General features: G+C 39.6%; 2 protein-coding genes across 3 annotated transcripts in view; both read right to left on the bottom strand.

Annotated features, from left to right (window-relative positions):
- Positions 1-400: 400 nt before the first annotated feature.
- LOC126771419 (uncharacterized) lies at positions 401-1,084 on the bottom strand. The gene has a single exon (XM_050491287.1). The coding sequence runs from the start codon at positions 1,082-1,084 to the stop codon at positions 401-403; it is 684 nt and encodes a 227-aa protein (XP_050347244.1).
- Positions 1,085-4,226: 3,142 nt separating this feature from the next.
- LOC126771467 (silk gland factor 3-like) overlaps positions 4,227-27,635 on the bottom strand; it is a 62,013-nt gene continuing 38,604 nt past the window's right edge. The window contains exons 3-9 of one of the 2 annotated variants that reach the window (XM_050491363.1): positions 10,229-10,276; positions 6,642-6,784; positions 6,406-6,495; positions 6,234-6,315; positions 5,747-6,052; positions 5,282-5,667; positions 4,227-5,174 (exon numbers count right to left, since the gene is read on the bottom strand). In XM_050491363.1, the coding sequence (XP_050347320.1) occupies positions 4,944-5,174; positions 5,282-5,667; positions 5,747-6,052; positions 6,234-6,315; positions 6,406-6,495; positions 6,642-6,784; positions 10,229-10,276 (1,286 nt within the window). In that variant the 3' untranslated portion in view covers positions 4,227-4,943. The remainder of the gene's footprint in view (positions 5,175-5,281; positions 5,668-5,746; positions 6,053-6,233; positions 6,316-6,405; positions 6,496-6,641; positions 6,785-10,228; positions 10,277-27,635) is intronic. The other variant, XM_050491364.1, reaches the window with a different exon arrangement.

Genomic DNA, 27,635 nt, shown 5'->3' with positions numbered 1-27,635 from the left:
TGTGCCGGACTGCCACGTGTAAAGACCACTATTCGTATTTATACCAAACTCGAGAGTTTTAAGAGTCACAATATCTTAAGTAACTTAAGCAAATAACTTAAATAAATATTGCGCCGATAAGGTCGTTCTGACCGGCGGTGCGCGCTCTGCACCAGCCGCGTGTATGATTTTTGAAGTTGATCTGAAACTTAAGATTGGTGTTTGTGTACCTTATGTATTACACGATAAAATTTTATTGTTTGTGATTAATTTTGTGTAGTTTAATTTGCGACGTACACCTTGGTACTATGTTCTTGCGTACTCTGTGGCACTATGTTGTAGCGTACTTTGTGGTACTATATTGTAGCGTACTCTGTGGTACTTTGACAATGTATGTGTAATTGTTGTGGTAACATACTAATCATGACTCATGAGTTTGTTGTTCGACAATATTGGCTCGCGAAGTAGATGGTATAGGCTCGTTGGCTGATGCTGGAGAGTTGTCTTCTTCCGCCGATACGGTTATCTGGTCTCCAGGTTGAGGTGCCCGACGGAGTTGATCATGTGCAACTTTTCTTGGACGCCCTGAACCTCGTTGGAACTGACGGATCCTTGCTTTTCTTGAATTGAAGCGTTTACCGTCTTGTTCTGCATTATGTGACATAAGAGTGAGCAAGTCTGAAGGAACACAATGTCTTCGCTGGGTGAGTAAAGTAAGTGGAGCCACTCCCGTCACACGATGAGAAGTGCAGTTTAGTGCCAGCTGAAGTTCTTCAAGCGTTGTGTGCCACTCTTCTGTTTCATAGTTCTTGATCATGATTAGAGTATTTTTTAGTGTGGCTACAACACGTTCTACTTGCCCATTTCCTCGGCTGACTCCTGGTGCTATAGCGTGGATATCTATTCCTACCCGGTCGCAGTAAGTTTTAAATTCACCTAAAAACTCTCTTCCACCGTCGACCACTACTTGCACTGGAGTACCAAATAGGTAAACCGTACGTTTTAAGGCGGCCAACGTATGTCGGTCGTCAGATGTTCCCATTTTGCCTGTTATATCCATGTGTATAATTTGAAAGGCAGCCGTCGGTTTTTGAATCGGATGCATTTGAGCTTGTACGGCACCAGATGCTCCTTTGGATGTCTTGCAGACCACACAGTTATCGACAAATTTTCGGACATTTGTGTTCATTTTATCAAACCAGTAGTTTTTCTTAATTTTCTGCAACGTCTTCTCCCAACCAGGGTGTTTCAATGTAGTGTGGAATGAGTTTATTAGACTCCACTGAAAAGATCTGGGAACCACTGTGCAGAGTTTATGTCCAAAAGCTGGATCCTGCACGATGCGCTTTAAAACATTGTTTTCTAGTATGTAGCCATCCTTAGGAATGTTATTACACATACCGTCCATTATAGCTCGCAATGTAGGAGGTCCCTTTTGTGTTTGGACGCTTTAAGCGCATTACAGTCCGTGATGACTGTAAACTTGCGCCCATAAAGATATTGTCGAAAATGTTTTATTGCTCGAACCACAGCCAAAGTCTCCAATTCATAAGAGTGGTACCGACTTTCGGCTTCAGTAGTCCTCATGCTCATGAAAGCTACTACATGTTGTCGTCCTGCAATTACTTGTACTAATACCGCTCCGAATCCCAGACTACTTGCGTCTGTGTATAATTGAATTGGTGCTTCCTCTTGAAATAGTGTGAGTACTGGAGTAGATGTTAAACATTGCATAATCTTCTCTTTTGCTCTTTCGTGGCGTTCGTTCCATTGCCATTTAGCCCCTGGTTTGGTCAGTTCATATAGTGGTACCATTATGCGCGAGAAATCTGGTATAAACTTCCTGAAGTATCCCGCCAATCCACAGAACTGCCTTACTTGTCTAGGTGTTGTTGGTACAGGTGCTTTCACCAGAGCATCTATTTCCGTGGGCTTGGCCGGACTTGTCCATCTGAAACAATGTTGCCCAAATATTCGATTGAGCGCTTAAAAAAACTGCATTTATCAGCATTAATAGAAAAACCAGCGTCCTGTAGGGCAACGAGAATACGTTCAATGTTTGACAGTCCTTCTATAAATTCTTCGCATTTGCTTAATACGTCGTCGCCATTCTTCTTTTTTACTAAGATGATGGGACTGGAGTATGGAGACTTGCTTTCACATACAATCCCATGCTCCATCAATTCCTTCACAATGGCTCGTACTTTTTCACGTTCAACTGGACTGAGCCTATATGGTCTTCGTTCTACATATTTGTCTGGATTCTTCAAGCGGATTTCCAGTTCGCCGGTCTTAACACGAGTTGTTGGGTACCCTCTGATAAAAAGGTGCTGATACTTGTTCAAAAGTTTGCGTAATTTTTCGATATCTTCTTCTTTGGTGAGGTCACAATCTAATTTATCAAATATCGGGTTCGTACATTGAAGGTGATTGATGTTCTGTAGACGTGTCAACCTCGTTCCGTCCGTAGTAATCATCATAGTGACGTTCGTATTATTTATCAAGTTCATTCCTACTAAGATGTCTGTCGTCATCTCGTAGTCGGCTACTATGTGGAACTGTAGTTTAATGTTGATATTATCAATGACCCCAATCGTAACTAGTGTAGCTATTGAAAGCACAGGAATTGTCCAATTCCCTTCAAGTAATTTGACGTTTCTAATCTTCTTCCTGGTAATTGTGCTGCTATAGTCTCTCGTATAAGTGAGCATTCTGCGCCACTATCAAAAATTGCATTATTCGAACTCGGGTTAAAACGCTTCATAGTTCTTATTGATGATGCAACTGATATAAGTTCTGGCACTGTCGTGGCCCGTGTGTTCAATAGCTCGATCCTAAGTCTTTCGTCGTTTACACAACCAATGACTGCTTTAACTGCATCTTCATTTGAAAGTTTGCCCTTGGTGATCCTTCTCCATTAGACCCATGCTCGTGATAAAAACTTTTTGTTTCTGGTGGTGTACTTAAACGTTCCGACATTTGCTGCATTACTTGCATCATCTGCATCAGGAATTGTGGTGGTATGTTGTTCATTGGTGCATTCAGCAATGCTGAATGTGGCTGGAATTGCGGCAACGCGGTTCCAACACCTCTTGTGGTGTTTAATCCATGGTCTGGTCCCGTCGTTGCATCAGGTTGTTGTTGAGCGGAAGTGGCAAGCGATCCCACTTCTGATGACGAAGTTCCGGATGTCGTATTGTATGTAAATAATGACGTCAGCTATGCTGACGTCATCTTCATTACAATCTTCGTTATTCATAGTAATAATAATTAAACACTACAACTTCTTCCAATAAACCTTTATTGAATGAATGTAAACAACAGAGTAGAGCTCCGCACTACTCGGCTACTTGTGCCGGACTGCCACGTGTAAAGACCACTACTCGTATTTATACCAAACGCGAAAGTGGGGAGCTTTACAAAAATAATCATAAAACATTTTTATAAATTGTGAACATGAACTTAACCTATTTAAAATAATGACTTTAGTAATTATAATTTAAAATAATAATTTTAGAATATTAATTAAATGAAAAGTTTTTATGAAAACATAATGAGACAACGAAAACAAATCATCCCAAATGAATGATTCATTTGAAATGATTTGTTTTCACTAAATAATTGTAACTAATTTCAAGAGTCACAATATCTTAAGTAAGTTAAGCAAATAACTTAAATAAATGATATTGCGCCGATATATATGTTGCGGCCATTAGATGGCGGTGTGCACCAGAATTCAGAAATTCGTCAATTTCTGAATTCTGGTGTCCAGATTTTTCGAATTAAAGTCACCTTTTACCATACTTTTCAATAATTACGTAATTGCAACGATAACAATAATTTTTTTTTTTTTGTGGCTTATGTTTGCTATTATTAACTAATATGTAATTTTGTTTTACTTTTGTCTTTAATTGTAAGGTTATCTATTCATTAGTTGTAGGGTTCCATAAAGTTGCCATTAAATTCTTTAGTTTTATTGATAATTATAGTTTAATTAATTTATAGTTTAATTTAATAAGAATTGTTATTTTTTCTATTTCTTGCTGCTGCTTTACCCTTTTATTACTAGAATAATAATAATCGCAGTAACATTATAAATATGATAGTTGTGTGTTTTGTTACAGCTTAAATATGACATAATTATAATATTTTGGCGTTTTTGACGCGGGCCAAGCGCTAGTTGTTAATACAGTGTAACGTTCTATTGAACGGTTCGAGGGGCGGGAGGGCACAAATAAAAGACATCGTCACCTATCATGTTTTATTACAACATATAGATAGTTTTCTACACATCCACCTTACATACGCGTTATGCGCTAAGTGATATGGGTTCTGTACACGGCGGAGACCGCCTCACATAAATAAAATTCACATTATAATATAAACTTACGAGCTAATGCGCTACGCTATCGCTTACAGCTAGACGCGTCGCGCGCGACCTGCGGGACTCCCCCGAGCGTCTGTCAGTCGCTGCAGGCGTAACTGGGTTGGGTCAGAGGGGCGGCGGGACCCAACGAGACATTCTTGCCTAAACCGTCGAGGAACTGGTGGTTATTTGTTATTGACATATGATCGAGACTTTCCGAACCCAATATTAATTTTTTACGTTATGCTTATCCTACAAAGTATTTTAATAAACATTCTGTACCAATAGAGGCGTCATAAGCGTGAACGTCCCTCGCTGTCAACTTAAAAAACTAGATTTATGATAATACATATTTCACATCCATTATCACGATCCCACCACGGGGCTGCCCCCCTCACCCTAACGCGTCCCAGTTACGTCTCTGCGAGTCACAGGCCGGTGCCGGACCAGCGGAGCGGCGGCGGAGTGCTCGTCCGCCCTGCGTCTACCGTCTCGCGTCGCTCGTGCGGTCGCAGACGCGCGCGACGCGCGGCGGACTAAGATTGTATGTACACTGTGAGTCTGTACAGGGCGGCGGTATTTACAAGATATGTGTCGGTCAGTCGCGCGGCGGGCGCGCCAGCAGCGCCAGCGGCTGCAGCGCGGCCGCCTGCAGCGCGGCGTGCGCGGCCGCCGCCGGCCCGTGCGCGTGCGCGTGCGCGTGCGCCGGCAGCACGTGCGCGTGTGCCGGCAGCGCGTGCAGGGGGTGCGACAGCGGGAGCAGTGAGCCGCCACCGCCTGGCGACGACGCGCCGCCTGCCTCGCCCGCCGGAGGGTTTATGCGCTTCTCCTGGAAATGACGCGGGACTCCGGTTAGATTACGCGTCGCGAAACTTTCCACTTTCGTGATTTTTACATGATTTGCCGATCGAATGCATGAAATCGAAAGAGACGAACCTTCTGTCTACGATTGCAGAACCAGACGCGCACGACCTCCTTCTCCATGCAGAGCGAGTCGGCGAGCGCGGCGATCTCCTCGCTGGTGGGCTTGGGGTTATGTAGGAAGGCCTTCTCGAGCGCGACGCGCACGCCGGACTCGATGGAGGTTCTCTTCTTGCGGCGGCGGCCGACAGCCTCGGCCAGCCCCGCGCCCAGCGATGCGCCGCCGCCGCCGCCGCTCAGCGACGAATCCGCGTCCTCCAGCCACTTCTGCAGGAGCGGCTTCAGTTTGCACATGTTTTTGAAGCTGAGATTGAGCGCCTCGAAGCGCGAGATGGTCGTCTGGGAGAAATCGTTCCCGTACAGCTTGCCCATTGCGAGGCCGACGTCGCCCTGGGTGAAACCTGGGGGATGAATCGAGCGATTACATATCGAACGAGTCAAAAGATGAGTAGTAATAAGGTCGAGGGATTGCCTCCTCACCGAGTTTGATCCTGCGCTGTTTAAAAGTCTTGGCGAAGTGTTCGAGCTCCTCGAGGTCGGCTGTGTCGTCAGCAGGGTCAAGCGCGCGGGGCTTGTGCGCGTGCGCATGTAGCGGGGAGTGTCCGGTCTGAGTCTGCGCATGAGGTGAGTGCACGTGCAGGGCGTGCGCGTGCGTGTGGGAATGCGCGTGCACGTGCGCGTGGTGGTGCGCGTGCGGCGAGCGCGCCCGGCCCGGGCCCGGCGTGTGCGGCGTGAGGAAGGCAGCGGCGCCGGGCGGGGAACCACGCGGAGACGGTGACCTCGTGTCTATATGATGAAAAATTAATAAATATTATTATGATTATATATAATTATTAAGGAATGTTGCGATCGCATTTATGTCTTTAGCTGTCCAAATAGAAAGAATCCATAAGTTTTAAGCTCCTTAATCTGTATTGAAAATTATTATAATTTTATTTTATAATTGGTTCATCATAGGTTAACTCACCGACAGTTGGCTGCCCGGCGTTAGCTCGCGCTTGAAGTTGTTGCAACTGTTGCGCTGCAGCCTGCGCTACGGCTTGCTGAACCTAAAAGGTTTAAAGTAATCCACGCATAAGACTTGTATTTCGTTTCTTAAGGTAAATAGATCAGAAGATAGGTAGATATAGTCAACTTACTTGTGTGTGTAGAAGTAGAGAATGTGCGCCGTGTTGAGTCAGCAGTAAATGCTGCAACTGAGCTAAAGCATTGCCAGCGCCTGCCGCACTCTGTGGGAGGATAGGACAATAAACTTTGGATTTGTTTTATTCTTTTTAAGCAATCCAGACATATAAAGAGCAGCAGTTTTTATTGGATATACCTATCCACAACTCTTTGTAAGCAAGGTAATAGTATAAATAAGTAGGTTATTTACAAGCACGGCGGCGGTGGCGGCTGAGGCGGCGGAGACGGCGGCGGCGTGCGGCGCGGGCGCGCGCGCCACCGGCAGCGCCAGAGACACGCGCTCGTCTCCGCTCGTCTCGCCCTCGCCTTCGCCCTCGCCGCTGGCTGATCCATCTGAAAATTCAAAATCTTAGACAAATACCATTAAAACGGAGGCTTCATCCTTATAAAATATCAATGTTCGAGATTCAAGCTGTTCTAAAGGAAACCGGAATGAAAAGAATAAAAATGATGAGGTCAACAAATTAATTAAATGATGCTGTAATACTAAAGGCCCCAACGCAGCGTTTGTCTACTTTTTTTGATAATTGTACAATGACGGTTACTTAACATTCTGATTGATATTGGAAAAACTAAATATTCAGGGAACTCTTATTCATGGCGTTGGCGTTCTGTAAAGGGAAATAGGCTCTCGAAGGTTGTAAATCAGACGCACGTTCAATTTATGGCTTCCAAGTTTGAGTTTTCCTCTGAGAGTTGCGAACAGATGGCCTTCGCGCCGCGCGCGCTCTTGCACTAAATAGGTACTTGAAGTGTTCAATATCTCATCACGAATATATATAATTATATGTATAGTAAGTTGATTTTTTTAATGATTAATTCGATTAAGATATTATATATTTAACGGCTCGTTTGTCTTCGTGCCTATACGAGTAGTGATAGCCCGTCAGTACACGTGATTCCTTACCGAAACTTGTAAGTATAATATATTATATATTTGTATATATGATATATGAACATTTTATATTATACACAATATCAGGGCATCACTAAATTTTCATCGTGATTCAAATGTATCATCTATTACATGTATCAACTCTCTTGCGTGTTAGCAGCGTGGTGAATAAGCTTCACACGTTCTCCTTAAAAAATGAGAAGGCTCTAGCCCGGGAGTGGGATTTTTACAGGCTGTTATCTCTTTAAATAAACAGAAGAATTCAGGTAAATAAACTACGAAGTGTATTGATTTCATTTTAAAAACTACTGTGAAAGTAAAATAGTAGGGTGCAGGTCCTCGTCGACGTTCGGCGGAGCAACCGGATATTGAATGTAAATGCTGTGTCGAGCCGTGCTCGCAGGGACCCTGATTACAACTACGAGTACATGTACGTATACAACAAATTATATAAATGAACATAAATATCTACAAAAATAAATAAAATTGAATTGCCTGTCTATAATTTCAAAATAACTGATTCTTTTAAAGTTGATATGGCTATTTGCGAGTCATCAAAACCGAAACAATGATTTTTTATTTTTGTCTGATTTGATTAGTTTGTACAAACAGGTCCGAGCTAATCTTTGAAACCAGTAAAAATTACAAATTGAAATAACTAAATTATCATATCGTAATTTTGTTCTATTAGTCTTAACTTTTTAAGTAATATTTATGCTTTGAATGAGTATATAGATTATTACTTTGTACTTATAAGGTTATCTATTGCTAGTTTTATTGAACAATTTAATGCAAACTTTATTAAACCCTGATAAAGTTTGCATTAAATTGGTCAGTTTTATTTATCCTTAATTCCTTATTTATAGTTCTATTAGATAGGAAGGGTTGTAATTTTTTTCTGTTACTTGCTGCTGGGCAACTATATGTAGCATGGTCACGTGTAAGTTATAAGAATGCTATTGTTGTCTTAGAAAATTGAAATACTACACCTAATATAGTATATAAGGAGGCATTACAATAATTCAGTTTATCCATTTATCTTTAATTACTAGAATAATAATAATCGCACTAATATCATAAATATGAAAGATTGTGTGTTGTGAATATTTGTTACTTCTTCACGCTATATCACGGCTAAGATATGACATATTTAACATATCTTGGCCTTTTTATCGCGTTTTACTGGACTTTCGATTAACACGCGAGCGAAGCCGCGAGCCGAGCACTAGTTTTAAATATATGTAAGCGAGAAGAACATTTCAATAATATTAATGAATAAGACGACGAAAAGAAGTCATTATTATCGTGAAATATTTCACTTTTGGAATTAATTGTTTTATTTCTTCTGTTTGCCGACGATGAGACTATATTCTTATACGTTACTGAAATAGTATTTATTTACAGTTAATTTAAATAAATGCGCCCTACACTAGCTACCCGCCTCGATTTCACACAGATACTGATTAAGGTTATAAAAAGGTTCTACAATTAGTGTTTAGACAAATTAGCACATTTACAAAATAAAACAAAAATTATTATTCTTGCATTTTCGACTCGAATGAATGATCATTTTAATAACTAGCGCAACTATGATTTGGAATATTATTTTGATATATTTTTACGTTAATTGTCAATTAATACCCGACCCGGCGTGACTCGCGTCTCTCCTCCCCTATGTATTATCAAGATGTATCACTTCCTCTCGGTGGGTCGTCAAAGGGTGAAGGTGCCTGTGTGCCGTATTTTTTGTCGCGGAACGTGCGCCGAGGTGCGCGAGCCGAAGCTAATCCTGCCTCGGCGCGTGCGCAGCGCTCCGTCGCATCAACCCGTTCACTTTCAATACGTCACCGACGTGACTTACAACCCTTGCGAGTACACCTTACGTCTTATTCTGACAGTATTGTGCTATTGTTGTAAGAGATTAGGGAGCAAGTAGATCTCTTTTTATATTCATAAATAATTATTAATGACCGAAACTTGAGTTCACTTCGATGCTTTTATTATTTAGTTATGCTTTATTCATAATTATTTACTGGCAAATAAAGCAACGCGTGTTAGTTTAAAACAGTTTAATTATTATTTGTGTACAAGCGCGTGTCTCGTTTAAATTACATACTTATTTGAAATAAGTTTTAGCCTATCTTAAGCGTAGTGCTTCATATAGATAATAATATACTAGAACCCTTTTTTAAAAGTATTAGTCAACTACAAACTTCTGAATAAGTAGATATAATTGACGCCTCACTTCAACGCTTCTCTTCAGCCAGCTGTTTCATTGACTAACTTAAACTTTATCGAATTTTTTCGGGACACATTTTAGAATATTCATTTTTGTATTGACCTAATCTACAGGCACAATTCAATAAGCTTAACTTAATAAACATTTTTGAACTTGAACTTTAAAGGTCGATACTGGTATGCATATTTTTTATAACCTGTAATATTCACGTCTCGAATTATCAAGTTGAACAAGTTTCCGGAGGCTCAAGTGCGGTGTGCGCTCAGTAAATATGCAAATAAAATACAAAACTGTAGCGACATGTGCCAGAACTAACTAAAGCCGATGCGCTTCTCAGTTAGTCAGTGAATCCACACCCGATGACTGCGTTGCTTGGTGTGTTGCAGCCGAGGCAGTGCGCTAGGTGTGTAGTGTGTAAGTAATTCATGAAAAGTGTAGTTGTTGGCTTATTTATTCGTTCTGCTTTAAGACATCTACGTCGTCCATATTATTGATTATTTAAAAAAATCATTGAACGTATGGCATCTACAATAAATAATTTGATAATAAATAAATAAAAAATCTAATGATTTGTGAATGTAGTGTGTTTTTTATGAAGCATAAAGACAGACGTGACGCAAGTGTAGTAACGGCTTGTGCTCACCATGGCTGGGCGGCGGCGAGGGCGACTTGATGAGATCGCCCGACTCTTCTGAAACAAACAAAACTTATTTTATTGACTCGTCGAATATAATACGATGTAATATCGTTATCGATATTACGGCCCACGATACGCATATTTCACACTTTATATATTTAAATGAAATGCACGGCTCGATTTAAATATAACCAAGAAAAATGAGCCTTAATTAAAGTAATCGAAATTATATTGATTTATTTTGCATTATTTAAATATATATAATTAAAGCAGTTATTGGATAGAATGCGACTATTAAGTAAAACTTATTTAGTTTGGTCTATTTATACAACACAAATCATTTTTCTTTCGACCGCTAACCGTTCGAGTTTTAATTAGGAATTTTAGATTTAGATCTTTGATGGAAGTACAATTTAATCTCGTGTAAATATTGTCATAATTCCAATTCGCTCAGTCTTCAAGAACTATTTATTTTTACTCTTGACAAGAATGGGCGAACAGTCTCGTAATCCGACTGCGGCGACACGCGTCTTCGGGCGGTCTGTAATCGTCGGATTAGCGTTGTCGGGATTCTATATACGTAGGTATTGATGTATACTTAATGAACCTCATTTATTACGAATTTCTTAATTTTGCATCATTTTTGTTCAAAGGAAATACTACTGACGGTGTAAGTACTATTAGACGGATAATGACTGGTGGTATTAAGGCCTGTTCGTGCGCGCTGACTCGGCGCGTGTAACGCGTCAGTGTCAGCGGCTAACGAGATTACCTAATTAAGCTAATTAATCGGATAACCGGTGGAAGCAGTACGGGCTGACCGCACACCGCACGGCTGAGGATAATCTCAAGGCCGCAGTTAAGTCGGGAGGTGTTTAATATCCTACTCCGCAACTTGTGTTTTTCTGAACAACTTACTATCCAATTCTAAAGGATCGAACGCTTATACTTTACTTTACTATAACAGTTAAACCGAAGTACATAGTTTATAACTTACTTTGTTATTATATAATAATGAAAAATATTATTTTGAAGTTGTTCAATCACCTCTGATGCCACTCGGTAGGTCCTAAACAATACTATGAATGTGAAAGTGAGATTTCATTTTCAAACTAAATTCTAATTAGGGGTTTACACTAATTTATTTTGAGCTTTTTTTGTGTTTGCTTTTGAATAATTTTGCATTACTCTGTACATGTTTTTTTTTATATTATATGTTATTTTACTAATTACTTATTCATATGTACTTTGTATTGTTAAAATCGCTAGCAAACCAATATAAATAACCAAATAAAATAAAACAGTGAGATTTTTTATTCGGTTTAGTGGATTGAAGATATTAATATATATATTAGAACTAGTTTCATCACTAGACTGATAATACGGGAAATACAAATTGAGCTATATTCTATAGAAAATTCAATAGTACCTCTGATCTGATCATCGTGTTATTTGTTTTTATCATTCAATATTTTATGTATAATAACATTGAATGTATATTCGAGCTATCATTGTAGTGCAAATCAAATCAATATTTTTTTAACTATCCCGCAAAAATATTAAATTCATATTTTATAAAATGAAATAATTATTTTAGGCCTATTTTGATAGCAAATTGATTTTCAATTATCTTGTCACTGAAATTAAAAAGTTTATAAAATGTAGTGACTTCAAAATAGTAACATATTGTTACTGCTTCGGTTCCAACGGCTCTGTAGCGCGGAATCCTCAATAGATACACAAACTAACTACGTATTGAACAATTAACGAAATACAACAGATAATCACTAAACTTCTCCAACGGAAATGTTATAGATACCTGAGATGAAAATTGCCCTGTTATATGTTTCTTTGTAAAGTTGTCGAATGGAGGAAGACAAGATATATATAATAATAATTAGAAACTATATAGGATCTTCTTGTCTTTGAGTAACTTATATTTCAAATTTCCTTCCCTAAAGGGGGCATTAAAGCGAAATCGCTAATCTTTAATTTGATCGCTAAACGGTCGTTTTCGTTGGTAAAAGCATGAACCTAAAACTAGTAAAAATATATGCGAGAGCCTTTACACATAACCGTAAAAGCTTGTAACTTTATTAAAATTATTAATAAGACCTCATTTCTTCTATTTACATACAGTAGAGTAACAGCCTGTGAATGTCCCGCTGCTGGGTTAAGGCCTTCTCTCCTTTTTTTTGCGGAGAAGGTTTGGAGCTTATTCCACCATGCTGCTCCAATGCATTTTGATGGAATACACATGTGGCAGAATTTCAGTGAAATTTGACACATGCAGGTTTCCTCACGATGTTATCCTTCAGCGTCAAGCACGAGATGAATTATAAACACAAATTAAGTACATGAAAATTCAGTGGTGCATGCTCGGGCTCGAACCCACGATCATCGGTAAAGATTTATGCGTTCTAACCACTGGGCCATCTCGGCTCTTTTTTTTATAGAGTAGGAAGGCGGACGAGCATGTGGGCGACCTGATGGTAAGTGGTCACCAACGTCCTTAGACATTGGCATCGTAAGAAATGTCAACCATCGCTTACATAGCCAATGCGCCACCAACCTTGGGAACTAAAATTTTATGTCCCTTATGCCTGTAATTACACCTGGTCACTCATCCTTCAAACCGGAACACAACAATATCAAGTACTGCTGTTTTGCGGTAGAATATCTGATGAGTGGGTGGTACCTACCCAGACGAGCTTGCACAAAGCCCTACCCCCAGTAAAACCTTTCTATTTACATACTTAATTTAAATTTTCATAAAGCGTTACAGTCTCCTTTTCAATTGGTCATTCTAACTCTTTGTCAAAAAGGTGGTAATGCGTCAGGTTTTGTGTTCAGATTCTACCACGAAGCGAAAAGTAATTCAGTAGAATACCCACTCATGAATTGCGTGTGTCACTTTTTTTTTATAGAATAGGAAGGTGGACGAGCATATGGGCCACCTGATGGTGAGTGGTCACCAAACGCCCTTAGACATTGGCATTGTAAGAAATGTCAACCATCGCTTATAGCCAATGCGCCACCAACCTTGGGAACTAAGATTTTATGTCCCTTGTGCCTGTAATTACACTGGCTCAGTCACCCTTCAAACCGGAACACAACAATATCAAGTATTGCTGTTTTGCGGTAGAATATCTAATGAGTGGGTGGTACCTACCCAGACGAGCTTGAACAAAGCCCTACCACCAGTAAAACGTAAATGTAACTAATTTGTTAGATATGTTATTCTGATAAGACTTCTACTAAAATATATGTTTTATTGTTGATTCAACCAGAGCAGTCGTGGGAACGGTCGGTACCTGTGGATAATCCTAGCAAGTTACTGTCGCGACTAAAAAGGATTTACGTCAGCGTCTGCGCACATCGAGCAAACTTTATTCAAATATCCGCAAATCTCGGAGATGAGGGATCGAAAAGAATGATAAAAAACGATCGACGTCTAAAAAAACATTAAAAAGGCGCAGTATTGTGTTGGTCTCTTATTGAAACGTCATCGCATTTTTTCCAAAGGGTACAGTCGCAGAAATCGCGGGGGTGTATCGAAAGGGAATATATTTTTTAATCGCCAAAAAAACTAGCAGTTGTCTATTTTTTACAATGACGGATTGAGAAATCCTTTTCCATTCTATAACCTTCTAATATTACGTTGAGAAAAAAAAAGATTTCATTAGCAGCAGATAGTGCGCTGATCTGTGTGCTTTTCAAATGTGTATTTTTAACTTCTTAAGAGAATATATTAATATTTCATCATTTGAAAAAGAGAAACCCGAACGAACCTTAATATGACTAAACGCTTTTTAACTCTTTACTAAGTACTTTAAATAAGTCAATGACTGGAAACCGATTACAACTTTTACTTACTTACTAATAGGGTTGTTATATTTTAGAAACATTATTTACGAAAAATTGTTACATTTATTAAGAAGAAGGAAAAATATAAATATAATAAATAAATAGCTATATATTTAACCTTTACAAATTAGTAAATTAAATTATTCAACGTTATTTGACTAATGAATCAATTCTTCATAGTAGGAGGCTGCGTTACATCGATAGAGATCGTGCGGATGCTGAGAGAGCCTCTAATAGCTAAAAAAAAGTACACCGACACAACCTGTCAAATCACGTTCTAACATACACATAAAGGTAGTAGGTAGTAGTATATACTTGTATAACCGATCATCTTATATACGTTGCAATTGAGGTTATAAGAGTAACCCTAGGTTGTCGTTTGTCGCTCTTACAATTTTAATATAGACAAAAGTTTCCATTAAAAAATTAGCCTTTCAGCACATAACTAAACAGGTATGTAGGTTTGTTTCATTTTGACGAATTAATTAAAGCAATAATTTTATGTTGTTTCATTGAATAACGATGTTTTTTATTTTTCAGTTAAAAATCTTGCATAAAATTTTATTTATGTTTAGTTATTTAATGTTTTGTATTGAGTTTATATTAATATTGTAATTATCACAATATTAATATCAACGCAATTTGCAACCCACTTCGCAATCATTTATTAAGAAAAAAATTGTAAAATAAAAACCCCAATTAACTAATGAGGTATTATATGCCGAGAACAAGTAAAGCTACTTACGATAGGACGCGCAGAAGGATCGCGCGGAAGCGCGCACGCAAGCCTGCAATACCATAGTCGCGGGTCGGTCGGCGGGTCGGAGCTACACTCGTGTTGCACGCACAAGCACGACTCACTCTACGCGAAGGCTTGCGCGAGACTGCGACGGCGCCGGGCGGCGGCGCTCGTCCGCGCCGAGGTACCCCCGCCCCCGACCCGCGCGTTGCGCTCCGCCGAATTAAAAATTTTAACTTTTTTGTACGAATCCGTTTCTTTTTCCGCCCTTAGTGCATTTTTTTCGCGCGCCTCGCCATTATTTCGATTACCTGAGATGATTTTTTTCGTACGTGATGCGAGTTTAAAAGCTGTTTAATTTTTTTAGGAAAGGGGAGCGACGGGTTCGGCTAACCGATGCGCGAATTCCGATATCGGGTTTGATCGAAAAAAGCACGTTGGAATCGGTTGAGCCGCGTGTGCCGAACGTTTCCTCTGCTACTCTCCACAAATTGCCGAAGACAAAAAACTCCAACAACAACGTCGGCCTATTGTCGCATGAGCCATTGTTGCAGATCGCAACGCAACAGCAACATGTTTCAGAAGTCGTTTCCTCGCTTAACAATTAATGACATACGAGTTAGATGCAGTCGGGTGACACGCGAAGCGAGCTCGTGCGTGGGTGCAGACATCGAAACGTACCTGTCGAAACGTTTCACACGTGAATCGAATATTTTTCAGTTCGGAAAAAAAATAATTATATAGTTTGTAAATAATAAAATTGAACAAAAAATACATATAGTATTTTTTCGGAGTTTTTCTTAAGATTGCAACGAAGAATATTAAGTTAAAATTCATTCCGAAGACATTTGACACGGGGGTCAGCGCTACTTGAACACTTCAAGACTTACGATTAGAGAATATTAGGCCGAGGTTAACATCTTTGTGATGCTAATGTGCGTAAACATGTTCACCGATCAAACGTTCGAGTCCTACTTCTCAGTCCTCCCCTCGCCCGCACGGCTCCTGGCTACTTCGACGCTTTGAACCACTTTCCGCTCATGCATCACTATCGGAATGCATTTACGTAATGTGGCCGCTGTTTGTTTAGGCGCCAAGATATTGCTACTTTGAATAAGAGATTCGACCTTTATAGAGCTCAATAACGGCTCTTTGAAAGCTGAACAAACTATGTTTACGGAAGCGGTTGTGAATACAATGAATATTTTTTCGGAGCGCGAGGCTCGAAGACGGACTGTTAAATGACAACAGGGGCAGAACCCTGACGAGATGTCATTTTATAGGGACAAATCAAAGTAATTAATTAATAATATCAAATATTCAAAATTCAGTAATAGAATCACATGCATTAGTGCTACGCGCGTAGCCTGGTGCTACGAGACACTTGTTCTGCCAAACGTACACGGTGTTTTAATTAAACACGCAACAGTAAGGCAAGGGTTTTTCGTGTACCATAACGCAAGTAATACCATCGCAGATTGGATTTTAAAATATCAACTGAGGGTGATCTTTTTTTTTTTTTTTATAGAATAGGAAGGCGGACGAGCATATGGGCCACCTGATGGTAAGTGGTCACCAACGCTCTTAGACATTGGCATTGTAAGAAATGTCAACCATCGCTTACATATCCAATGCGCCACCAACCTTGGGAACTAAGATTTTATGTCCCTTGTGCCTGTAATTACACTGGCTCACTCACTCTTCAAACCGGAACACAACAATATCAAGTATTGCTGTTTTGCGGTAGAATATATGATGAGTGGGTGGTACCTACCCAGACGAGCTTGCACAAAGCCCTACCACCAGTAAATCTATGATAGTTATTATGATCGGACTAAATCCATGATAGTTATTTCGCTCTATGCAAGTTTTATTATGTTTACGCAGTGGATAAATAATAGACACCTAATTTGTAAGAAAAAACTTATAACAACCTTTGTACACATTTTAATTTTATACGAGAAATTTTAAATGTTTAAGTGTTAAACACTCGCTTCGTCGCCTAACTACAACGTGAATTCAACAGCTTAAGGTAGAAATGAATAATGTAACGCATTGATTCCAAAATTAGGGAGTCTTATTTTTACATTTCACCATTGATAACAAAAGGACTTGTTAGGCGTTTCAGAGTGCGGGGTTACATGTGTTGGCATCACTGTTATTAATAAGTTATTAGCAAAATCAAAATCAAAATTCTTAGTTATTACATAACCATCACAGTTTAAATGGAATACGAAGTATCTTGTATTACAAAGTAATAGGTATGTACGTGTGCTAAAAGGGGTTCAGTTCAGATTCAGTCATCCCCGCGGCGTCTACATATTTTATTAGCTCAATAAGCGTCGCCTACATCTGTTGACCTTCGGTATATGCTACACTCTCGTTTCGTGTCAACTGACCCTCTGTAAGATTCACAACGCGAATGCTACACAAGTAATATATTACGCAGACTTTCTTAAAACAGCGATGCGTTGAAGATCAATCTAGGATTGCTTATAAAAATACAGTTAATATAAGTTAAGTTAAAATTGTGCATAATGTATAATCCTTGGAGAGTTGCTGGCACCTTTTCAAAGAGAAACGATGAGCCAGTCGTATAATATCAAGCGGATAAGAATCAGCGCCGAGACGCCTTGATATTCGCTGTTCGTGAAATTAATGCGGGTGACATTTAAAAATAACATATAATGAAAAAAACATTTCATTTTAAATAAAACGTCATTCGTATGTTAATTAAAAAAATCAAAACGATTGAAGCGATTATAAGGTAAGTGTTTTTATAAGGCAATTATCAAGTTGAGCGCACATATGACGACACGCAGTACGAGTTTAAATTTATTTTTACTTTGGAAATATGTATGTATTGTGAAAGCTTTTTTTCGGTTCAAAAACCTAAAATACATAACGCAGATACTTAGTATTTCGTGAAATGACACGTATCTAACGATACTTGCCTCTGCCTTTCTATACTTGCCTCGTCTAATCGCTTTGGACGCAACCCTGTTGGAGCAACATAGTCTTCTATTCGTCGCATTAAAACGTTTCTACGAGTATCTACATCCGACGACGTTAACTGTTACTCGGGTCTGTGATCAAATATATGTTTTTTTATTAATAATTTTCTACTTTAAAATATTAAGTCATTATATTATTTTAAAACTATTCTTAGCAAATGCATTACATCATAAAGAAGTACACATGACGCTTGCACGTGCCGCGTAAATAACTCCAGCCTTTTCACTTCAACTCTCCGTTACTATTAAATATTTATCAGGTTCATTACACTGATAACGCATTTCAAAGAACACTTGTTTTTGTTTCTCTTTATATAGTCGGCATAGTACAAAGTGGACCACGAAGTAGATATATTATAATAATATCAGTACATAAACACTACAATTGAGGTCGCAAGAAAGCATTAAATAGACAAATTTTCAATTACAGGCGAAGTGAGCGTGTTGGAAAAATGGTAATTGAACGAAACGTTATATACTGCGGGACTGATCTAGCCTAACCAAAATACTGTCTATAATGTCCCACAGTACTAACGACAGGATCGGTGACCTCCCCGGGGACCGCTGCGGTGTATTTTACAACCCCGTTTACATTCGCCTACTTTACAACTGATGTATTTTTAATTTCGATCAAAATTAGAAGTTAACTGAAGTATAGATTGTCACCGAATTAAAATAATGGACAACACACACTTCTGCTCTCTGTCATACTGTCGGCTTACATATTTGTAATACTAAAAATAGAATAAACAACGAGAATAGAAATACTTCTGAATCGATTTCGGAATCGATCCGGGAAACTGAATAATGGTATCGAACAACTAGCCGGTCGATACTCGTCAGTGAAAGCAGGCGGCGGCCCACTTGCGATAGGTCAGTTCTTTATACGCCGCTAATCATGAGTTATTGAATCAGTCACGTTATAAATATTCGTCATTTTTAAATGAAGCGCACGGAAATGCACGTTTCGTACGATCTATAAAATAATGTAATAATATTATCGAAGTTGAAGTAAAGGGAATTTTAAGTGAATATATATAAGAAGCACATTAGTAGATTAGAATTGATTTGTCGTCAGTGGCGCGTTTCTTTTGTAAATCTCATCAGAATGTATCGAGTGCAAGGGAGCGACGAGAGAATGTTATCGCTGGAGTGCAATCGTAATGAATCTGCGAGTGAGTAGTGTAGTGTAGTGCGGAATAGGCAGCGGGCAGCTATTGATTGCGCGCGGGCGGGGCGTGGCGGCCATGTTGGATTAGCGACGTATTTGCATTTTCAATTCGCCTCAACTGCCGCGGCCCGCGCGGCCGGCAAGGGTTGCGCGTGCCCGTAATCCCGTTAACTAGTATAGGCCGTGTCAACACGCGCCGGGGGATAACCCTTCGCCGCTCAACCGTTTTAAACTTCCCGAATTTACTTTTGAATTATTATTATTGTTATGCCGGCCTTTTTACAGCATCGGTGCCGGGTTACAGTGTAAATAAATTTATGTAGTGTTCTCGTTAGTACAATGGGGGTCATATTATACTTATAGATGTCAGTTATATATAAACTTTATTACAAATAAGTCTCATTTACCTCGTTAACCAAACTATGTTATTACACCCGTCACTAACTAACTACACACGAGTCACATACTCTAAGCTACATAGCATTGTTCAATAAGCACTCTGAAATTTAAATATGTATTATAAGGTTCAACAAAACTTATGATAAAGTATTACATATCTAGTCTACTGAGGATTAACATATTAACGCTGTTTGACGATATAACCTGAATAACTATAGTAATGTGAATGAATAAAATGAATTGACATTTAATTAAAATCATCAAAATAGAATGATAGGTAAGTGAGTGGCACAGGTAGGTACACAATACCTTCAGGTAGTTTGATACCTACATAACTCTCAAATAGTGTACGAAGTACTAGTAACTATATACAATAGCCTCTTTTCACATAATATAATATTTTATATAATTATTTCTACTGTGGTATATGAGCAGATATAGGCAATAAAAACAATCCCAATTTTCGCGTTGCGATTCAAACCAAAGTGTAGAGCAAGTATATTCTAGCTGTATGTAACTATATATAATGCGATGTAGCTAGCTGGCTCCGTCTCATTAGCGGGAGATGCGAGACGGCTCCTGCAGGGGCTGAGAGGGGACTCCTGATCAATAGCCGATGCAGCTGCTGCGGAGTCGCGACGCGCTCCGACCGTACCTTAGCCGAAGGTCGGAACAATACGATTACGTTAAATAATTATTGAATTTTATCTTTTAGGCTAATTAAGTTGCGAATTTTATCAACCGACTTCAAAAAAGGAGGATATTCTCAATTCGACTGTATGTTTTTGTATGTTCGTTACGCGATCGTTCTGCCAAGTATGAATTGATTTTGACGATTTTTTTTTGCTTAGTAGGTCATATTTCAGAGGTAATCCCATATAAATTTTATCGATATTTATTCGGAGCTTTTTGAGAAAATCAACAAAAACAAATATATATACACACAGACACATATTTTATACATTTTTTTTTATATTTTTATACACATGTTTTGGTTTGTGGTTGCCTTCAGCAAAAGTTTTTGATGAGTTTGTACAATGGGTATTTTGAAGTCGGATTTTGTTTTTTTTTAAATAAATTTTATTTTAACATTAATATTTTAATGTTTAAACGAATTTAAACACGCCCCTCTCAATAAAAAAGTAAATGCTCAAATACCTATTAGTTCTTTTAATGGGGCGCTTTACATATTCAAATGAAACTATCATAGGTGCCATACAAAAGGCCCCGACGGAGTTTTTTATGTACGCCTAAATAGTACATAGTTAACCCTTTAAAAAACGATTCTACATATATCAGGTGGAAACGCGCAGGGGCGCATGTGTCGCGGCCCGCCCGGCTACACGTGCAGCGAATGTAAATTTATGTAAATGCCCCATCTACATACATCTACATAGATGCCGCGCTGGGATTGGTCGCGGTCTCGGGGGCCTGCTCGTTGCAAAAGGGTTGATCTGATTTATAGAGCGCGACATCATTTGTGAATTACGTCTCCGTCGCGCGTGACGGGTTTAATTTAAAACGCGATGATGTATGATCGAGGCCGGCGATGCAGGCGATGCAGGCGCATTAGTCGCACGTGCCGCCGATCACTGAGCGATCCACTGTCATTACCGACCCGACGTCTCAACCCGTCCCTTTCCTAATAACGAATACCAACTAACCGGCAGACGCGTCAAAACGATCGTTAAATGAAATATATAGCGCGATAAAATTAATTTAAAGTCTAATCGATAACTAAAAGAATGTAATCGCTTCGCATGATGTATGTGTAGTAAAACTGATCGCATTTATGTATTGGTCATTGTAAGTGAGGCGATCTCACATTGCCGAGTCGGTCAATAACACGCTGAGCAAAATATTTACACTTGAAGAATAGACGTTGAATATAATAGGATAGTTTTCTTCGTTTCCGTTCGCAAAGAGCGCGTCGGACGAGCGAGTTGTCCGCAGGCGAGGCGGAGTGGCGGAGTGGCGAAGTGGCTCGTTATGAATTTATGATAGTCAACAGTCGACGTCGAGCAAATAGCAATATTAGGTAGCAGTCGTCAAACAGAACAGCAGCAAACAGCGCGATTGTTTGGCGAGCACACAGTGCGACCCTCCCCCGCCCCGGCCGCCCGCGTACTCCCGCGCCCCTCGGGGACGCGATGTGAAAATCAAATTCTTGTAAACCCACTCAACTCTAAGTGGTCGGACTCGACGCGAGAGAACATTAACAGCTTTTAAGATATAAGCATTTCGAAGAGTTTAACTTAATCATCGTTCAAAGGTATCTCATATTGGTTGCACTGAAAAAAACCAGCGCAACGAATGTAAAGAGGAAACATATATTACGCGACAGTAATATTAATACATTGCTATACATTGTTGCACAATGTATATTCTTATAATTCTACAAACATGAATGTTTTTTTATGACTTTGTTTTAGCAAAAGATTATGACGGACTTAAGAAATAATCGCGACAGTCCACTCTCACACGCTACGACTTTTATTTTAAAATAAATTTAAATACCTGTGATTTTACGAAACGATCTGATGACACATCTCTATTAACAAAATATCTGCGCAGTCAGCATATGTCTTGTTGTTAGAGGAGCGCACGCGCAGATGTTTCGTAGTCGCGCATTGTTCACGGCAAAACTGTCAGCAAATTGATTCTGTATGCCACAAATGTTTACCTAAGAGGGAGCTCACCGGGAGGTGATACAGAAACAAAACCGAGCCGATCGATTTATTTCAAAGCTTCTAAAAACAGTAAACACAAGTTCGCGTGCATTCTTGCAATTGTATACTCCTTTAACGAGCAAATAGTATTTGTATTGAATTATATTTAGCCTCCCATTAACCATTATTCATTTTAACTTTTTAGCGTAATGCGATATTTATAGATATAAAAGAAACCACTGTGACAGCTGAGTTGTGGACTATTTGAATGCTTTCAAACGAAAGTGCGTGGCGGTTCGAAACCCTTTCCTGATTATAAATCGAGAGTGCTCGTCAAAGTTAGCGAAATCGAATTCGGAAAGAGCGCGTGCGCGTGCGCGTGTGCGGAGGCGGCGCGCGGCGACAGCTGCGCGACACAACCCTTCAGCCTTCGCACCACCCTCTAGGTGAAAAGTACCAATTCATTTAAAGCAAATATAATACTAGACATCACCTGTGGATTTATTTTCGCAAAAAAATATTGTAAATAATTGTGCAATTTAAATTTACTATAACATGTTTTATAAGGAAGATATTGTGATTTAGAAAAGTTGGTACATTCATGTAAGTAAGTACTGACATATTATCTTTTCTCGGTCACTCGATCGCTTTTATTTGTCTAAATGGTCGAGTGTGGGAGCTCATCATGCGGGCAAGTTGCAACCCGTTCTGATCACAAATTGCTTTAATCGCATACAATCACCCTTCGAACTTCTATATAATAATAATAATAATAATAATATTTATTTCAAGTATCATGGACTCATTTTGTTAGTAATACAAAAACTTAAATGTCTATGTTAGTACTTAACCTAAGGCTATCTAAAAAAATATGAATATTTAGATATGTGAGTCACCTCTGCGCCATTCCATTAGAAATAGCGCAGCAGTGACCCACATATGTGCAGTCCAGCCTGCCCGCGATTAGTTTCAAGATGATGTTGGTACTGTCCCGCACTCTGCGGGACAGTACCAACAGCAAACAAATAATTCCTATAATAATTCCTTGTTGGTAAAATAATGTAATACTGTCGTGTTCCCTGTAATAGTAATACTTAAGTTAGTGTGTCTAGTGCAATGTAGCCCTTCAAATATATACTCGGCTCGTAATACAGTATGTAGCTTCACAGTCTACTCATTCTACATTAAAGAAACTACTTTTGTCCCACTTTTGGACTAAGTCTAATAAACCACGACCCTAAACCTAGTTTTTAAGGCTCCTCTCCTCTTGAGACTATTGACAACTATTTAAAGCTTATTTCACAAGGGACATAAGCTTTAAATAGTTCCCAAGGTTGGTGGCGCATTGGCAATGTAAATGATGGTTAACATTTCTTACAATGCCAATGTTTATGGGCGTTAGTGACCACTTAACATCAGGTGGCCCATATGCTCGTTCGCCTACATATTTTATAAAATAAGAGTAAGAATACCACGTCGAGTGATTTTCACCACACTTTTTCCAACGCTTATATTATTAGGTATATGAAACAAAGAAGTACCAAAAACTACATTTTATTTTTTATATCTTAGCTAAGTTACTTTTTAAGAGTAACTCTTACTTCTTGATAATAGGTAAATTATTAGAGCTATAAATGTTTTTATCTGACTGTAATATTCATGCTAAGCATAGCATCAGAAGAGGTTTAGTAGTAATCGAGTTAAACGTTCTCATCTCCCTTGCACTGTACGTCCCTGTGCGTATGACAAGTTTTCACAAACCGACTTGTGAGTAATATTCTCTAAGAATAGATTTGAATCGCATTATTATTCAAATTTAGATGGATGTTATCCGTTAACAAAATTAGAGTGAAAGGTAAACAGAGGACTACCCTTTTGTCGAGTCTCAGCCGTGCGTAGGAGAACGGAGGTTAAGGGCGGTCGGGAGGTGCAGCGAGGCGAAAGAGTGCCCGCGACAGCCCTCGCGAGATCAAAGCGCGGCCCGAGGGCCAGCGGCCTCTATCCCGTCACCGTCACCAGCATGGCATCGCTTTAATACTCTTTTGTACATAATATATCAAGGTGAAATTGAGAAACTGAATATATCTAATAAACCGCCCCGGTACCTATTGAACCTACACACCCGAGCCTCGTAAATCAGCATGAAAGGTAACTTGTAAAATTAATTTAATTAAATATGAATGGGATACATTTTAATGAACTCTGAATGTGCGACAAGAAACGAATAAAATTAATTTACAACTAATGTTAATTAGTGAAAGTTGTGTCATGAAAAAATGTAATGCCCGATGGATTCCGTATTAGTAATAAGCGCTCCGTGTTCAATATTTGTATTCATTTCATTATGTTGAATAATGTTAAACAGATTTCTTTTCTTTTATATTTAATAGTTGTATAATTTAGTAGTTGTATATAGTATAATTTAGTAGTTGTATAGTTGTAGTATAATTCGGAATCAATAGTAAGGGCCGCCGTTGGCGACACACACCCTTTCCCGATCACAGTTGGTGTCCACCAAGGCTCGGCCCTGAGTCCTTTTCTGTTCAGTGTAGTGCTTGACGTTGTCACAGTGAAAGCCCATAAGCCGTCTCCCTGGCTCATGATGTATGCTGATGACATTGCACTGGTAGATGAGGACAAACAGGTATTGGAGCAAAAAGTGAACCAGTGGAAGGGTGTGCTAGAGAGGGGAGGTTGGATGCTAAATGTTGCGAAAACCGAGTATATGGCCTGTGGCAGTACGGACCCCGAACCCATAAAGATAGGCGGGGAATCCGTTATCAAGACGGAAAAGTTTAAATACCTCGGGTCCGTACTGCACGAGTCTGGTACAATCGACCACGACGTCAGAGCTCGAATAAACGCAGCCTGGGCCAAATGGCGGGAAGTCACCGGGGTAATCTGTGATCACAGGATACCGGTGAAATTAAAGGGCCTTGTGTACAAGTGCATCATCCAACCAGTCTTATTGTACGGCAGCGAGACGTGGCCAGCTCTCGCGAGACACGTTCAGCAACTTCACGTCGCGGAAATGAAGATGCTGCGATAGATGTGTTGCGTAATACGACTAGATCACGTTCGTAACGAGCACATCCGTGGTAGCCTTGGAGTTTGCGATGTAGCGGATAAGTTTCAGGAAAGCCATCTGCGTTGGTTTGGTCACATTAGCCGCAGACCACCAGACTATGTCGAGAACCGATGCCTGGACTTTGTGGTCAAAGGCCCTAGATCCCGCGGCAGGCCCAAGAAGCGCTGACTCTATGTTGTGAGGGACGATATGAGAGAGCACGATCTCACTAAGGAGGACGCTTTAGATCGGGCAAAGTGGAGGCATAGATGCAGGAAAGAGGACCCTGGCGTTACTAGGCCGGTAAAACGCTAGGCAGAAGAAGAAGAAGAAGTTGAGTTAATAAACGTCGATCTGTAAACCGGGACGTACTAAAATAAATGTTCCCACAAACGAGAAAATGTCGTCATACTATTATTTAAAGTGATTCGAACAAAGTGTTATTTACGTAACAGCTTTGAATTATCTTGGCTATTACAGAAATTGGTAATTGATGGGTGCACGCAGTTCCATGGCGTCTAATCATAATATAATACAAACATTATAAACGCATCACACTACCCACCTACTCGCTCCAGCGCGTCGCTGGCCGTGCTGCTCTACAGTCGAACTAAACTGAACGGCGAATGACTATTACTGTTTGCCGGCTACTTGTGAGAACCATAATATTGTTAACAAATATTTTAATAAGATTCCTAACTTTAATTAAGTATGGGGATCTTTTAATATTATTACTATGAACACATACGCTAACAACTCATGTACGATGTAGTCATCTACAATGAAAGTCTTTACATTCTTCATGTAAGAGTGTCGGTTGTAAATGAGAACAATGCTATTTTTTGCGTAATGTTCAAATTGTAACGTGTGTGTGTGTAGTGACAGCTCAGATGCCTGTGTGCGTACGCACGTGTACGAAGGGTTGCGCGCGCGTTCAGATTTGAGACAATACGCGCGAGAAGGGTGAAGGCCGGGTACGAGAGACGGGGTACCAGCGATAGGTTTTTTACGTGTTTTAAGCGCGAGTCGTGGCAACGGGTAAGCAGGCGGAGCATGCGGGGAGCGGGGGGCGGTACCCAGGGCGTGGCCTCGTCTGCTTTGCATATCGCGTATCGACACACACATCTACATACGGCGACACTCGCCCACCGTCTCAAACGAATCTCACGACTCATGTGTAAGAACCTTCCCACCGGCGCTTAGCCGTTTATGACATCACATTCGTTAGTCTATGTAATATCGACGCAGTAAATATTGTTTTTGTAGCTACTCCGTATGAGCTATATAGTAGTAGTATGCATACAATTAGATGGGGATTAATTGAGGGCAACTAACTATGCAGATTATCTCTGATAGTGGCGACGGCGGGAGAGCGGCTTGGAGCGCCGTTGAGATTCCGATGCATATTAACGCGGGAGTCAGTGACGCATGCAAACAACTCCGTAATATTTGCCTTCGTTTCTTCGGGAAATAATGCAGAAGTGCATTCTTGAGAAATTAATATTGACATTGAAATTTTCTTCTTGGCAAGTGTTGAAGTTTTTTATCCTTGATGTGATCCTTAGCAATATTTAAAACGAAATGTTATATATTTAAAACAATTCGGATACCTAACTCTGTTTTTGTAGGAAGGTATCGAGTTGATTATTTGTTTTCTTCGTTGATAAAAACAAAAACAGTTGAGTCGAAACAAAAACGTCACACGCATGTGTCATCAGCTCAGCACAATGGATTTAGGCTTCGCAATTGAATGTCACCAATTAAATGCAGGCAACAAGCAGTTGGGCCAGTTTGAGCGGTTTGTTGGAGATTGTTATTGAAAACGTTATTTTTTAAATCAGCTCAATCAACCCGACACTGCTCCCGCACGACGTCCTATGATTATCTTAGTTATCAATTTATTTCGCATTCATCATCTACTTGTAGTGATTCGTTTGAATTAAGTCACTTTTTTTCTACCTTCTTTGTTTGCATAGCTCTATGCCTTATATATGCCATTTGCTCAGTTCTAACGCTCCTTATGCCCTGTAACTACACGGGTTCGCAAGATAATTGTCTAACGGTAATACAAATTATAGAAACATTCCGTAAATACCCATAGCTGGGATAATACATTATTTCCCGATGATGGAAAAGAGGTATCTATCAAGCTTCTCCAATGCTGGAGTTACGTGAGCTTTCTTCCACTACAACCAGGTAAGGGACGTCTCCGGCAAGGATCGGAGAGACGATGTAATCGTTTCAATATAACTATACACCGGCCTTTCTCAGTTTAAAGAGTATGTAAGAAACAGACACAATAACTTTGTCATTGTTTTATAATCGTTAAACGAAATGTTTTTTTATAAATAAGGATTCAATTAATATTGCAATTATACCCACATGTTAGCAATTAATACAAATTAAAACAGAAGTCTCATTTACAAATGATTACTCCGACTCAAGACTACGACTACGACTCACGACGTTCGTTTCACATTGTTGCCG

The sequence above is a fragment of the Nymphalis io genome, chromosome 10, assembly GCF_905147045.1.
Source record: "Nymphalis io chromosome 10, ilAglIoxx1.1, whole genome shotgun sequence".
Lineage (NCBI taxonomy): Eukaryota > Metazoa > Arthropoda > Insecta > Lepidoptera > Nymphalidae > Nymphalis > Nymphalis io.
Note: the sequence above shows the minus strand (reverse complement) of the source record. Positions and strands in the feature narration are given on the sequence as shown.

Bases quoted from the DNA above. Each gene is read 5' to 3' on its own strand.
- LOC126771419 (XM_050491287.1), bottom strand. From the start codon at position 1,084: ATGCATCCGATTCAAAAACCGACGGCTGCCTTTCAAATTATACACATG.